This window comes from Canis lupus, chromosome 27 (genome assembly GCF_003254725.2).
Source record: "Canis lupus dingo isolate Sandy chromosome 27, ASM325472v2, whole genome shotgun sequence".
Lineage (NCBI taxonomy): Eukaryota > Metazoa > Chordata > Mammalia > Carnivora > Canidae > Canis > Canis lupus.
The window spans coordinates 13779231-13795178 of NC_064269.1; the positions used below are offsets into that span (position 1 = coordinate 13779231).

Here is a 15948-nt window from a genome sequence, read left to right on the forward strand (position 1 = left end):
CATTTTTTAAACTGTCTTTAAGATTTTTGTATTTAGATTAAACATTTTTCCTAAAGCTAGCACATAGTTATCCATGTTTTCAACTATATAAACACCATCCCAGTAGGAAAATAAAATGTTTTCAGTTAAAAGAATATCTTTTATTAGAATGACACTTTCTTTATTTTTTTAAAGAATATTATTTCTTTTTTTTTTCCTAAGATTTTATTTATTTGACAGAGAGCAAGCACAAGCAAAGGGAGCATCAGAGGGAGAGGGAGAAGCAGGCTCCCCACTGAACAGGGAGCCCCACACGGGACTCAATCCCAGGACCTTGGGGTCATGACCTGAGCCTAACTGACTGAGCTGCCCAGGCACCCCTAGAATGACATTTTAAATTCTGTAGTCCATGTACTGTGTATGTATGATACAAATAAATATATTTATAATACTAGGAACTAAAAGAGCCAAATAATATAACTTAGATAATGGAAATCAGCTCCGTAAATTCCCCCTCTTCTCATTTAACTTGGTCTTTATCATCCCACGTATGAAAACTGCCAAGTATGAAAGTAACCCGCAAGTTCAAGTTTCATAGGTAACTGAATTTGTAAGCTGCCTGCAGCACTGCTAGGACACACTGGAAAGAATATATTCCGTATCTGTTTTATTTGGGAAGTTGAAGTCTTTATAATTTTATACCAGAAAAAGTTTGTCTTTATTATGAACTGATACATTTTGTCAGACAAACTATCGTTTGCTATTTTGCTTTGGCCTCCAGGAATCTTAGGGCTAGCTTGTAGTTACTCTGTGGCCACAGTTTTTATAAAATTAACTTCATCTTCTTCGACCTCTCTTACCAGTATTTTTGTTTTAGCAATTCTGTCATCTGTTATTTATTATAAATATTCTTAATTCCTTTTTGAAACTTGGTGGTAGATAAATTCAATAAACCTAACAACTATTGACTACTTGCGTTAAGTTAAATCTTTGACCTGGCAATAGTGAAACAGACAGGTATGCCTTCAAGGAGTTAAAAAAAAAAATACTTTTTCAGAAACCCCTAGGAAATGCTTGTTCAAATATAGAACAAAAGAAAACAATATATGTATTTTGCTAAGCATGTAAAGTGCACACCTTTTATTGCTAGTTTAAAGTCCTCACTAAGGCAGATTGCCATTATCAAAGCCTAGATGTTTTCTTGAGCTATTTTGTTTTATTCAGATTTAAAATCAGGATTAGAAACTGGGTCTCAGATAACCTCTGAGATTGCAATGCACATACAGTACAGCCATTTCTGTTCTTAGATATCTATAGAGAGTTGTGAAGCTGGTCTTCTGTGAGAACACACTGACCTCATGGCTTTCAACTTCACTCTGGGGAAGAATTGGCATGTGTGAGATGACCAGAGGTTGCCCACAGAGTCTTTGATAAAGATGATAGTTTGTCTGATCGGTACTATAAAATGATTTTGAAAAGAGGAGGCATCCCTACTTTAGTCTAAAAGGAAAGAAAGCCTTTTCAGTTGTCCATATTGTTCTTTTATGAAGAAGATTCTTAGGCTTCGTGCAACTTTTAAACACCCAGTTCCTTGAACAAACTACTACATAAGGCTTAGAAGGTTGTACATACAGTGGTAGTCCATTCCATAAGTGGTTGGCCGATAGCACCATTTACAGAAACATTGGAATTCACACATTTTAAAATGTAAATTCAATGTACCTTTTCACCATGACCTGACTAAAAAACAAGATTCGTGAGTTATTCTGCCCTAGATATGTCATCCCCCTGTCCTGTGAAAGAGAATATAGTTATTGCCTGAATTTTTCTGGAGCTGATTGCCCTTTAAGTGAATGTCCTTGTCTTTTAACTGATGGCCTTTTGCTTATTTTACTGCTTATTAGCACTTTAGTTGTGTGTGATGAACAGAATAATGCCTCCCCTGCCAAAGATGTGTACGTACCCTAATCCCTGCAACCTATGACTATGTTACATAACATGGAAAGAGAGATTAGATACAGATTGAATTAAATCTGTTAATCATTTACCTTAAAATGGGGAGATTATTTTGGGTTATCTGAGTTGCCCCAGTGTATTCACAAAGGTTCTTAAATGTAGAAGAGGACAAGTGATGTGAAAGGTACTTGGCCACTTTTGCTGGCTTTGAGGTTGAGGAGGGGGCTGCACGAGCCCAGACTTCTAAAGCCTGGGAAAGGCAAAAGAAACCTGTTCTCCCTTGAGCTTCCGGAAAGGAACGCCCTCCAGACACCTATGATTTTTGATACCTAGTGAAGTTCATGTCCAATTCCTGACTTACAGAACCGTTAGCAATATATTTTGTTGATTTAAGCCACTAACCTTGTGGTCATTTGTTATGGCAACAATAAAAAACAATGCATTTACCAGTGTTCCAAGAAAGGAAGAATGAAGATCAAACTCAAGGTACTCCATCCAGGAAAAGATTTAGTGTATGTTGAATTTGCAGGGCTTGCTGGCAAGGAGATAAAAGACAGTCAGTGAATTTCAGCACCCTGCCCTCACTGCTTCCCATTAATGCAGAAAATCTGCAGGTGTCTGTTGCCTGACCTGAAATACACTTCAAAACAATATACCTTTGTTTCAGTCAGCCTCCAGGCTGCCTACTTGGCTATCATGGGAGTGAGCTTTTCATGGAATACATTTATTATGTTATTTCTCTTTAAAGTCCATTTTATGACTTTTCCTTTGTCTAGAGAAAAAAAGCTCACACATGTAGCTTGGCAGTGAAGGCCCCTTGACAACAGAAACTTCTGCTGCAGCTACGTCATACTTCTTTTTCTTATGCACCTTATATTAGCCAAGGTAAAATACTTAACGTTTGATGAGCCTGGCCTAGTGTTTTGCACTTTTATTCTTCCTGCATTTCATTTTCTCTGCCACTGGTGTCCTTCCAGATCCGCACGCCTCCTCACAATCCCCTATGAATTCTTTGAGACTCAATTCAAATATTAAACTCCCTGGAAAATCAAGGAACATAGCACGTCAAATAAAATTATTCCATCTATCCTTTATGCCACATTATGACTTGTATTCTTTGATTAAAAGTATTTCCATTTCCGGATGCCTGTGTGGCTCAGTGGTTAAGCCTCTGGCTTCATTCACCTCAGGACATGATCCTAGGGTCCTGGGATGGAGTCCTACATCAGGTTCCCTGCAGGGAGCCTACTTTTCTCCCTCTGCCTCTTCCTCTCTCTCTCATGAATAAATAAATAAAATCTTTAAAAATAATTATTTCCATTTCATTTTGTTTCATTCTGTGAGTTTCTTGAAGGTAGCAAATAGGTCTAATATATTTGTGGGATCTTAGTAACTCACATAGCTTATAGAGTAAATACTCAGTAAATAAATTTGAAGTGAACAAATGATTGTTACCTAACCTGGCCAACCTACCACAGAGATACCATTAGATTGCAGATTTCTGATTCCCAGGCCAGTCTTTGGTTATATTCTGCCTCTAAAACTTAAGTACTGGGGGATCCCTGGATGGCTCAGCGGTTTGGTGCCTGCCTTCAGCCCAGGGCATGATCCTGAGGTCCCGGGATTGAGTCCCACCTCAGGTTCCCTGCACGGAGCCTGCTTCTCCCTCTGCCTGTGTCTCTGCCTCTCTCTCTCTCTCTCTGTGTCTCTCATGAATAAATAAATAAAATCTTTAAAAATTAATAAATAAAACTTAAGTACTATAAATTTTTTTTTAAATACCTAGGGAACATTTTTATTTTAAATAAAATTTTGGCACTGACTAGTTTCCTTTGATGCCATTTCTCCTTCTTTATCTCTTAATTCTTAACACTTGGAATTTCATGGTTTTGTTGTAGCAAAATGAAAACATCAAAATAGTCTCTCTGCCTTGTTTAATTTTTTCACGAGTCTCTTTGCAAGAATTATTTTGTGTGTTGGGGCACCTGGGTGGCTCAGTCAAGTGTCTGCCTTTGGCTCAAGTCATGATCTCAGGGCCCTGGGATCAAGCCCCTCATGGGGCTCATGCTCAGCACAGAGTCTGCTTCTCCCTCTCTTTCCTCTCTGCTGCTCCCCTGCACCCCTGCCCCACTCACACGTTTGCTCTTTCAAATAAATAAAATCTTTTTTTTAAAGGAATTATCTTGCTTGATAGATCTATTTTTTTTATTTATTTAAATATTGTGAAAATATCTGGGATGCCTGGGTGGCTCAGTGGTTGAGTCTCTGCCATCAGCTCAGGTCATGATCTGGGGTCCTGGGATCAGTTCTGCATCAGGCTCCCCATAGGGAGCCTGCTTCTCCCTCTCTCTCTCTCTCTCTCTCTCTCTCTCTCTCTGTCTCTCTGTCTCTCATGAATAAATAAATAAAAATCTTAAAAAATAATATGAAAATATTGAGAAGACTGAAATGTAATCAAATAGCATGGCTGGTATCAAATTTTTTTGACTTTAAATATTTGTATATTCTCTCAGTGCTTCTATTTACTGCCTTTTTAGATTTGTTACTGATGTTGATTTCTCAGTGGTTGCATGTGGGATCTGACTTGCTGAGCAAGTCTTTATGATATTGAGAATGTATATGGTAAAGCTTGGAAACTGTAAACATTATTCAGATGGAATGAATTATTTTCATAACTTTTATTGTCACTTTACACTGTGATTGCAAAATGTTCACAATTTTCATAATGATGGGAGTAATTCCACTGGGAATTTAATTTCTCTTTTTTACAACTATTGTCAGAATTCAAAAATCTTAAAATGTTTGGCATAATTTTTAGTGTAATCAGTAAAACACATCCTTGTGTTGCATAATTTATAAGTTTGGTTTACAACTTTTAAAAAGGAAAACCGTTCTATTAACGTAAATGAGCGCATTGGCGTTAATGTTTTATGTAAGAAGATCATCATTAATTTAGAAAATAGAGGCTGTTAGTAAATCATTGAAATGCAAATGTATTTAAAACAGATTTTATTTTTGAAATGCTATGAAAATGTTGATAACTATTTGGAAACAGTAGATTGTAAGTATCGAAATATCCTGCTTGATTGAACATTGCTTGGTTGCCCACTATCTGATTCGGATAAGCTAACGTGTTTTAGAATGGTTCAGAAGCTAGGCAAAGCCATGGTTCAGAAATGTGTCTTCAGGATTTGAATCCTGTCGGATTTCATAAGTGATTCACCAGGAGTATTTTGCTTCCTTTGTTTTAAGGACAGCTTTAAAGTAGTCTTTGATTTAGCTACTGATAGTTTCAGAAAAAAGGAGTGTCCTGTAAGAAACCGGTCTTCTTTAAATGTATCAAGGGTAAATCCCGTAGTGCATCAACAAATTTGCTTTACGGTTTTTTAGAACTAGTCTCTGGTTAATTCATTTAGAATAAAAATGAATCTGTGGAGCCTAATCATATAGATTGTGCTAGAGACTTAGCTTACCAAAGATTACACTTTTGTAGAAACCACCAAACCATTCTCGTGTACATCATGTCAGTTTCTTATCTCCTTAAAAAAATGCCAAATAAATTGACACATTCTTCTTGTCTCTTCTTTAAAGAGATTCCTTCTGCCCAATTTCTGCCATTATATCACACTTCCCTTATCATAAGCAACACGTCTATTTATTCTCTTAAGTATGTAAATTTACAGTGTATGATGATGACTTCTGATTCACTCCATGGACTTGGAACTTATCCTTGAATTAGTGTGGTAGTCTTCATGAAACAAGCCATTGCCCCCTACTTGTGTACATTTCACTCTTAAAGCCTTCAACCTGCTATCCACTTGCTTGAGTATCTTTTGATTATGCAAAGTTCAAAATAAATTTATCTGAACAGTCTTTGTATTGTGATCATTTGAACACTTTGCATGAATTCCCATGCTAACCTGATGCTATTACTCTAGCAACTTGTGATCTTTTTAGATTTACTGTTATTTTTCTACAGGAACAGTTCTGTTTCTCAAATAACTATTAACAACAATCATTTTATTCTTTCCTCATAGGTACTACAGTGCAACCATTCTGCAGATGTCTGGTGTTGAAGATGATAGACTTGCAATATGGCTGGCTTCCGTTACAGCCTTCACAAATTTCATTTTCACGCTTGTGGGAGTCTGGCTTGTTGAGAAAGTAGGCCGCAGGAAGCTTACCTTTGGGAGCTTAGCAGGTAGGTGACGGGATGAAGAACTCTTTTTCTCTAATGATGACAAGCTCACCTTCCAAAATACAATACCAGTAGCAATTATGATATTGTTCTCTTAGCCAAATAATAGACTCCTTTTAGACAAAAAGTTTTTTAAAAGGAACTGAATGTTATGATATGTAACTAGAATGTAACTAGAAACTGGAATTTTAAGACCAATCTGAATCTACGGAGGGTAACATTCTACTGCTGTTAATTTTGAGCTCTGCTCAAAGGTACAAAAGTGAAAAGAATAATTGGTTTTTGTTCTTCTTTGAAAAATTTGATCTTCATAAACTCGCTTTTTAACCTGTTTTATTTTTAAGTTTGGTATAATATGGAAGTAAATTTGGAGCATTTTTTTAAAGCTCTTTGAATAGTAGAATATTAGAACTATTTAATTTCTTCAGAAAGCAGCAACAGACTCTTTGTAAAGTATTTGAACCAGGCTCAGATTCTAAGGTAAATCCTAACTGGTTAAATGTGTTTTCTATAATAGTTAAATAAGACAAAACTTTTCTCACTTTCAAGTACTTTTTGTCTTTAAATTCTATACATTATTTTTCTGCTTCACTTACAGAATGAAATCCACCTTTGCCATTGTCTTCACATGTTGCATTATACAATTTTCTTATCTCTTTCATATATATAGATTACTAATTATCAATTAGCTGGCTTCTAATAGCTCCTTTATAAGTTTAATTAGAATAAGAATACATTTTTCCATTAAAATGTAGAGTTTCCAGGCTAACATGAACTACATTCTCTTTTAACCAAATTATACCTTTAAACACTGATCTAATAGCACTGCTTCAGGCACTTGTCCCAGATTTTAATGAGAAAATGCAATCTGCATTCCAAAGTTATTAGGAACACATAGTCTCTCCTACCATTATCTCCATCAGGAAGAATAGAATGCTTCCACGCTCTGTTCTTGCCTAAGCAGTGGAAGGACTTAAGTCTGATAATGTAAGTTGAACTGAGAGGAGGGTGAGCAAAGATTGTCTGATTAAGAGGCAAAGGTAATTGTAACAGTCAAGGTACACAGGGAAGCAGGAGGGTAAGTGAGAAAATGTAAGGGACAAGAAGGCAAAAAAACATCCATTCGTAAACTTGTTGAAGAAACTAGTAGTGTAGTGTTAGTCTGGAAGAAAGACTATAGGGATACCCAGTATATATCTTATTCTAGCAGGTGGTAGATGTTATAAGGGTATAATTTTTACTTAATATGGAAAATATATTCTTAATCAGAACTATCTAACAATAAATTGGTCTGTCTTATTAGGATGATAAACTCTCAACAGAAGGATACATGGCCATCAAGTGGTGATGTACCAAAAATAAATTCCTATAATTGGGTAGAAATTAGGTTTGTTGATTTCTAGAGGTTCAGGTCAACCTGAAGAAGAGGGAATAGCTGCTTTACAATTTTTTAATGGATACCCACCCTTCGTTTTTAACAGGGCCTCTGTATATTGCAACTGTAAGAAGTCTATTTTTTTAAATAGAATTTCAGGTCTTCTTAAATTTGACATTTGGCTTTGGCATCTGAGGAAAACATTTTTTCTAGTAGCCCTTTATTTGTCATATTTCAATGAGACACTTTCTCATCAACTTCTGAAGGTTTTTAAGGCATTGTAGATCTAGAGCCATACTGCTTGAGTTTGAATTTTGTGACTTTGGGCAAGTTTCCATTTTCTCATTAGTAAAAAGCAATTCAAGTCCCTACTACATAGGGTTATAAAGAGGACCAAACACATTTATACACATATGACATTTTAAACCTCTTCCTGACATAGGTAGTAAGGTGCCTAGCTCATCTTAGCCATCACAGCATTTTTCCTGACAGGGTGATTCTTTGTTGTTTTAACCATAATGTGAAATAAGCTTGAATCACCGGAATCCAGGAACTTTCCTGAACTCTCCTAGCTGATGTCCTGTTTCACCTCTCAATGTAGGTGTTCTGCTCCAAGAATTTCCAGAGCCCATCCCTGGCTATTAAGAGAAAGTATTAAGACAATTACCTGGGAGAACAGTACTGAGAGATGTTAGGGACTGCTTTTCATGAGCAACCCGGAGGCACTTTTCTTTCCTGCCTTTTTTTGTTTCCAGTCAAAACCACCAACACTCCAGCTCTGCACACTACTAACACCATGCAGTGATTGCTCTCGCATGAGAGAGATCTTCCATCAAGTAGATACTTGAGCTCCTTGTTATATAGCCAATTAAAGTGATGATGTAGATATTACAGTGGTTTAAGAGGTAAAAGGCCTAGTTTCTTATCACAGGTCTCCTCTTCTACATGTACATATAGTGGTAAATAGAGCTCTTTATGCAGTTCTGGTTTTTAACGGATTTAATAGGTGCCAGTAGACTACAATGACCAATGGAATTTTACACGTTCAGTCAAAAACATGCTGTTCAACAGCCTTGCTAGTGGATTAATATTACCCTTCCTGTGGATGTTCGTTTCACTTTCTGATGCCAATTGGTTCTGGGTTAGTTATATATTTATTTCAATATTTTGTTTTGGTTTTTGTAGATATCAAAACTATTTGATAGTGCTAAGGATTAGGATACTGTTCTATTTAAAATTTCTTAAAAGCCTTTGATCCAATTCTGTCCCTTTTCTTACGTTTTTATTATGATTTATTTTATGATACTGGGTTAAATTACTGAGAACTTCTATCAAAATAATTTTTGAATAGGTATTCTTTAAAAATCACTACAAATAAACTATACTTATCTAGACCTGGACAAAAGTACTCTTGATACAAAGAAATGTAAAATATATAGTCCATGAATAATTTTAAATGGAGGACATTTTGTGGTGGTCTGACTTTTGATAATTTTTAAAGATTGATGTATTTATTTGACAGAGACAACAGGAGGAAGGGCAGAGAATCTCAGACTCCTGGCTGAGCGAGGAGCCCAATGCAGGGCTTAATCCCATGACCCAGAGATGGTGACCTGAGCCAAAATCAAGAGTCAGATCCTTAACCAGCTGAGTTACCCCAAGTGCCCAAATGATTTTTAATATTTTTAAAGCTTTGCTCAGAGAACTGGTCTTTCTCGTAAATATTACACATATAAAGACATATTAAACATATAATGATAATCTCTTGATATTTTTAACAGAAGAAAATCTGTGTCTATACAGATTTATTATAACTAATCAGACAGCCAGAAACACAGTGTTAGTTGTCCTCAGATATCTTGATAGTAGAATATTTCTGAAAACGTCACTCATAGGCTGTCTCAATCAGAATTACCAGAGGGTACTTATTTTGAAATATGTACTTATGGACCTTACCCAAATGTGTTAGGATCTCTGAAGATGGGGTCTGGAGCATGTGAGTGTCAAACAGGTTCCCCAGCTGATACTTATATACAACAGTGTGCTTTATTAGAGTCATGGGAATAGGAATTAAAAATTTTCTAAGTATTTACTAGTAATTTAGCACTGCACCAGGTAGTTAATAGTAACTTATTGAATTAGATATTGTTTAGCATATTATTTATCCAACACACTTCACTTCTGTGAAGACCATCTTTATTAGGAAAATTATATCAGAATCCCAAAGTGTCACAATATACTTAGTTAAGAAGAGACTCTTCGCTTAAAATATAAAGAATGTGCCTAAACTGCAGAGAGCACTGGAGAAGATCCAAGGCCTTCTTATATTGGACTCAAATTTGGTTGGAGTAATGATCAATCTGACAATAATTATAATAATTTGAATACTAACAAGTGGCTAATAAAATGTCTATAACTTCTTAAATGAAAGGAAATCGGTAATTCAAGTAGTTTTAAGCTTTAAAGGTATACGAGTATATAAGGATTAGGTGATCATTTTAAAATTTATTGCGTAAAGTCATTTAAGATACCATTTCCCTTCCTAAGGAGTTTATCATCTTAAAAGTTTATTTTACAAGTTATATTGGGGCGCCTGAGTGGTGCAGTCAGTTAAACACCCAACTCTTAGTTTCAGCTCAGGTCGTGATCTCGGGGTCATGAGATGGAGCCCCAAGTCAGGTTCCATGCTCAGTGAGGAGTCTGCTTAAGATTACCCACCCTGCTGCGTCCTCTCATGCTCTCTCAAATAATAAATAAATCTTTTAAAATATTTTTTAAAGTTTAAAAGTTTATTTTACAAATTATCATATGTCCCATATATGTGATCATATATACATATATATATATTTATATATCATATCACACACATACACATCTATAAAATAAGCTATACCAAAACATATGTGTTGCCCAATAATCTGGGGAGCTGTTTAAAACTCAGGTGTCTGTTCTGCATTTTCTGGATATGCTGATTCAGAGGTTTATGTACATCCCAAGCATTTGCTGCCAGTAGTAAATTAGGCCTGAGAAACACTGCTATATATAATAAAGAATATAAAGGTATAATACTGACTTTTAAAGGATTGTCATCTAAAATGCATTGAAATAAAAATAAGTTTGTGCTTAAGGGTTAAATCTTCAGCTTTTTAGGAATTTTGTGTACCTAGGAGGGTTGGTTCACCATATTTTGCAGGTAAATTGGACCTTTTTAGAGAGGGATGCAAGAGATACACTGTACGTGCTGCAGAACTCTTGGCTAGGATATGTACCATATTAACCCTATGACCTCAATTGGATAGTCTTAAGATTTGTTTTTTTTCCCCCAAAAATACTCAGTATTACAAAAATCTATGGCACTATGGTCCATTCATTCATTCATGTGCTAGGTATACCATCTTAGAGTTTATTTATACTTTGTCATGGAGGTAGGTTATTTAATAAGCATTATAAAAGAAATGTATCATGTGTCCTTCATATCTTACATTATCAACATTACCAGATGGAAAATCTCTACCAGTCTTCCCTGCCCCATAACAATGTGCCATGGAAGTAATTTGGGGAAATACTTTAAGGACCTGGGTTCTTTGATGGGCAGATTCACAGTAAAATTCAGGTTTGTTTTGGTTTGAAGAGGAATGATTTTCGTAATAGACCTAATATATCCACTCTCTTTCTCAAAGACCTCTTTTCAGTTTCCCAGTTCAGGGCTCTGATCATCCTTTCAGGGAAAAAAAAAAAAAAAAGCCTCCAACTATTCCTACTTCCGGCTTGAGTCTTAAGCCAGCAAGGGGCAAACAAACTGAGATTTTAGGTTCATGGCTTTTTTGACCCAGTGTGGCAAAAATAGACTTCTTATCTCCCCTTCAGGCCTCCCCTTCCTTCAACTTTTTTTCCTGTGATTTTGAAAGGTGGTGGCTGCTGCTGCTGCTGCTGCTGCTACTTCTGCTATTTCTTATGACTCTGATAGTACAATAGCATTTTGTAGCATTGCCAAAATCTTTCAAATACATTAGGATATTTAAACTTCACTGCAATTTGGCAATTTGGTATTTTCACTAAGCCCCATTTTATGGAAGATGAAATTGAACCTTGGAAAGGTCCTGTGCCTTGCCCAAGGTCACAGAAGTAAAAAAAGTGGCAGAATTGAAACTTATCCACAGCATTTAACTGGACACATCGCCCTCATCTTAAACACATACACCTCAGCCATTACACAATCCCATTGCACTTCCACAGTGCTTCCCAAAGTTCTTTTTTTATCCATTCATTTAATAATATTTTTGCTTGGGACGCCCGGGTGGCTCAGCGGTTGAGCATCTGCCTTCAGCTCAGGGCGTGATCCCACGATCCTGGATCGAGTCCCACGTCAGGCTCCCTGCATGGAGCCTGCTTCTCCCTCTGCCTCTCTTTCTCTCTGTCTCTCTCTCTCTCTGTCTCTGTCTCTCATGAATAAATAAATAAAATCTTTTAAAAACATAAATCAGGGATCCCTGGGTGGCGCAGCGGTTTAGCGCCTGCCTTTGGCCCAGGGCGCGATCCTGGAGACCTGGGATCGAATCCCACGTCAGGCTCCCGGTGCATGGAGCCTGCTTCTCCCTCTGCCTATGTCTCTGCCTCTCTCTCTCTCTCTCTTTCTCTCTCTGACTATCATAAATAAATAAAAATTAAAATAAATAAATAAATAAATAAAAATAAAATAAAAACATAAATCATATTTTTGCTCATATCTTAAATGTACCTCCCAGTTCAGTCAATAAAAACTTTATGTAATGCCTTCCCTAAATTCCATATTTTAAACATCTTGCCCTGTTCAAATTAATTGTACAAATTACTACAGTCAGATTTTCTTTATTCTTTCTTCCTGTATCTCTTTTTGTATATTTTCTCAATGGCTGGAACAATAGTCAGAAATTTGAAAACTTTCTTTTTTACTGTTAGGATGTCTCTCCAGGACTCAAAACTGAGCCTTTTAAGTGATATACTTAATCACTATTTCTACAACTTACAGATTCTGCTTCCAGATGCCAATAGGAGGGACAAATGAATACATGTGCTGTATCATTTCTGGCACCTTCAAGTCACGAGAAAAGAATGCTACTCCTCTTTAATAAGAAATGTTCTCTCAGCTGCTTTTGAAATGTTCAGTTTGTTAGTTTTTAGTTTACTGATTTGGATTCCTTTTTTTTTTTTTTATTTTGTTTTTATTGAAGTTCGATTATCAAACATACAGTATAACACCCAGTGGTCATCCCATCAATTGCCCTCCTCAGTGCCCATCACCCAGTTACCCCAATCCCTCACCCACTGATTTGGATTCTTAAACGGTGGGTGCCATTAGAACAATTTTTTTGGCAAAGTAAGCGCAAAGTAAGTAAGTGATATGTTGCCTTTCAAATTTCTAACATCTTAGGCACCCAGTAATTCTGGTTGCATTAGTTGGTGGTGAGACTGTTAACAATCCAAGGGTTTTTGTTTTTTAAGAAAATCATTACCAGTCTACGGCTTGGCTTAGCAAATAAACTTTCTCTCTTGTCCTATTTCACAATGAATGTGCTGGTGAGTTTTTCTGATAATCTGTGTATACATCAGGAACCTTTTTTTTTTTTTTTAACAATCCTTTTTCAGAGCTATGTCTTGCCAAACCGAGTCTGCTTTGAAAGAATGTTGCCAACCTATTCTCTGATGTCAAACTTTTTTTTTTTTCCTTTTTTTTTTTTAAGGTACTACTGTAGCACTCCTTGTTCTTGCTTTGGGATTTCTGCTGTCAGCTCAGGTTTCACCACGCATCACTTTTAAACCAGTAGCTCCATCGGGTCAGAACACTTCTTGCACGAGATACAGGTGAGTTCTCATAACAGTCCCCTGCATTAACCTAATTCTAGTAACTTTTTGTTTGCATTTAACTTTTCTAAAATTTGAGAGATGAATTTGCGGCTTGCTTGTGGTGGAAGGTAAGAGGATGGGAAAGGTGGTGAGGAGGACCCAGCAGGAAAAGGAACAGCATGTGCAAAGACACGAGGATAAAAGTGTGGAGGAAAAGTATCAGACACACTACTGATGTTTTTCTAGAAATTAGAAGTTGGGATTGATACAGAATCTAAGCAGGAATATTGTGAAACCATTTTTAGATCATCTGTGTATGACTCAGTGGCATCTATTTTCCAGGTAAAATAAATTACTTTAATCAGTAATTAAACTTTTCTGGGATGTATATGTCTGATATAGAAGATTATCATCTGGATATTCTAACAGGCTTCACAGAGTTCCACAAGTATCTTCTCATTCATGTATGCAGAAAAGGAGATTTTCTTTCACTACTAGAGTTCTTTCAGAGCACTAGGAAATGGAAAGAGATGATGGAAGAGAGTGAAATACATTCGGACGGCCAATTGTAAGCGTGGGAACTCTGTTAAGCCTAATGGTATGCACACTGTATGATCAATTGGTTGGAGAAATGGATGGATGGATGGATGGATGGATGGATAGACAGATGGACTAAAGAATGCACAAATTAGTTACTCAGAAATTGAATAAACAGATCAGTTAATGTATCTGGTAGCAGAGTTCCAAAGCTTATAACTTTGTTTTAGTGGTTGAAAAGGCTAGCAGCCCCTTTAAAATATATGGATAAAACAAAACCTGGCATTATTTATTTATTTGGACAGCACACATGGGTTGGGGGGAGCAAGGAATAGGGGGAGAGAGAGAATCATAAGCAGGGTCCACACTGAGAGTGGAGCTCAACATAGGGCTTAATTTCACGACCCTGAGGTCATGACCTGAGTTGAAATCAAGAGTCAGAAACCTAACTAAGTCACCTAGGTGCCTCATGCCCTAGCTTTGAAAACAAAAAATGGAAAGAAAAAAAAAAAAGCAATAAAAATAAAAACAAAAAATTATATTCTTCCAGCCTCAACTAGATGTACACAAGTCTTAAGTCAATGGGTAAATGATTTATTAATTTCTTAACTTTTAGTCATATACTCATATGAAATTAAAACATTACATTCATACACTAAATTCTACTTGGAATCCTCTTGGTTTCATGTTGAACAGGTTTTGAATTTATGGTGGTTTCTCATTACAACAGTGAGGAGGAATGTATATTGTTAGGCCTTTCTGGTCCCAAATTGTGGTATTCACTTTGCTTTAGAAATAAATGCTTATATTCCTTCTTCCTCTTACTAATAAGTTTACTTATTTAATGGCCCACTGATTTTTTAACAGTCTTTATCTTGTTGTAACGAAGACTTAAAGATGTCTTGATAAAGGAAGTTAACCTTAGAATAGACTATTCTTCAGTGTAGTGATGTTTTCTTTCTTTGAACATCCCATATCAACTGCTAGATGATAGAGCCATTACCAGAACTCTTCATGCTCTACTTTTGGTTTTTCTTGATGGATATTTAAAATGTTTTAACATAGTTACTTCTGACAAATTATTTTTAAAATTACTGTTGTTTGAGCAAGAGTTCTAGAAAGGATATCTTTAGATACAGTAATTTAGATTAAGAATAAGACTAATAAATGCATGGTCAGGCCATCTAAAGGCAGGAAACCAGAGTATGAAAAAAGTTTTATGAATTTCTGATACAGGAAAAGAATGACAAACTTTTGAAATATTTTCAAAATAAGGTAGTTTTCTTGATATCAACTTTTAAAGTTTAAATAAAAATATTTATTGCCCTAGTATAGCTTACATGGCAGTTTATGATTATCCACCTGTTAATCTTTCTGATCTTTCTAAGTTGTCATTACCTAATATTTCAGTACCAAGGTACTGAGAGGTAGTACAGCCTAATTTTATTTTCACCACAAAAATGGGCAACAGATTTTGAAACAGAACCAATTTTAGATGTCCTTTGGGAGTCGTTGAATATGAAAAACAGTTATATATGTTATACCTTCTTTCAGAGTAACATATTAGGCTCTGTGGGAATTTGACAGTATGTAAATATACTCTCAGTGATTTTATAAAATATACCTGCATTCTCTTACTGATTTTGTTCTAGTCTCCTTACTGATTGTGTTGTTTTTAAAACTATATATACAACCTTTTTTAAAGATAAACATGAAAGTCATGTTTGTAATACAGTACCATAGAATGAGTACTGTTTAGGCTGTAAATGTAGATACTATACTTTCCCCATGGAATGATCCATATAGGAAAATTGAGCAAATAAAACAGATTTAAAAGGGAAATTGATATAATACTGATCTTAAAAATATTGTATACTGTTGATGAGAGTATAAATTGTACTCTGTTTTGGAAAGAATACAATTGTGCCTAGTAAAAGTTAAATGCCTATGCCCACTGACTCGGCACTTCCACTTGTAGAAATCTGTAGACAATGGTGATGAGTACGTGTCTATTCCAATTACAATTAAGTAGATTTAAGAAAGTGAGTGGTTCAAGAACAGTGGTTCTGTAGTTTAATTC

At 35.9% G+C, this 15948-nt stretch overlaps 1 protein-coding gene across 1 annotated transcript in view; it reads left to right on the plus strand.

Moving 5' to 3' along the window:
• The window catches only part of SLC2A13 (solute carrier family 2 member 13), a 363418-nt gene that overhangs the window by 233825 nt on the left and 113645 nt on the right, over nt 1–15948 (plus strand). The window contains exons 5-6 of the mRNA XM_025455601.3: nt 5973–6136; nt 13229–13349. Coding sequence (XP_025311386.3) covers nt 5973–6136; nt 13229–13349 — 285 coding nt within the window. The remainder of the gene's footprint in view (nt 1–5972; nt 6137–13228; nt 13350–15948) is intronic.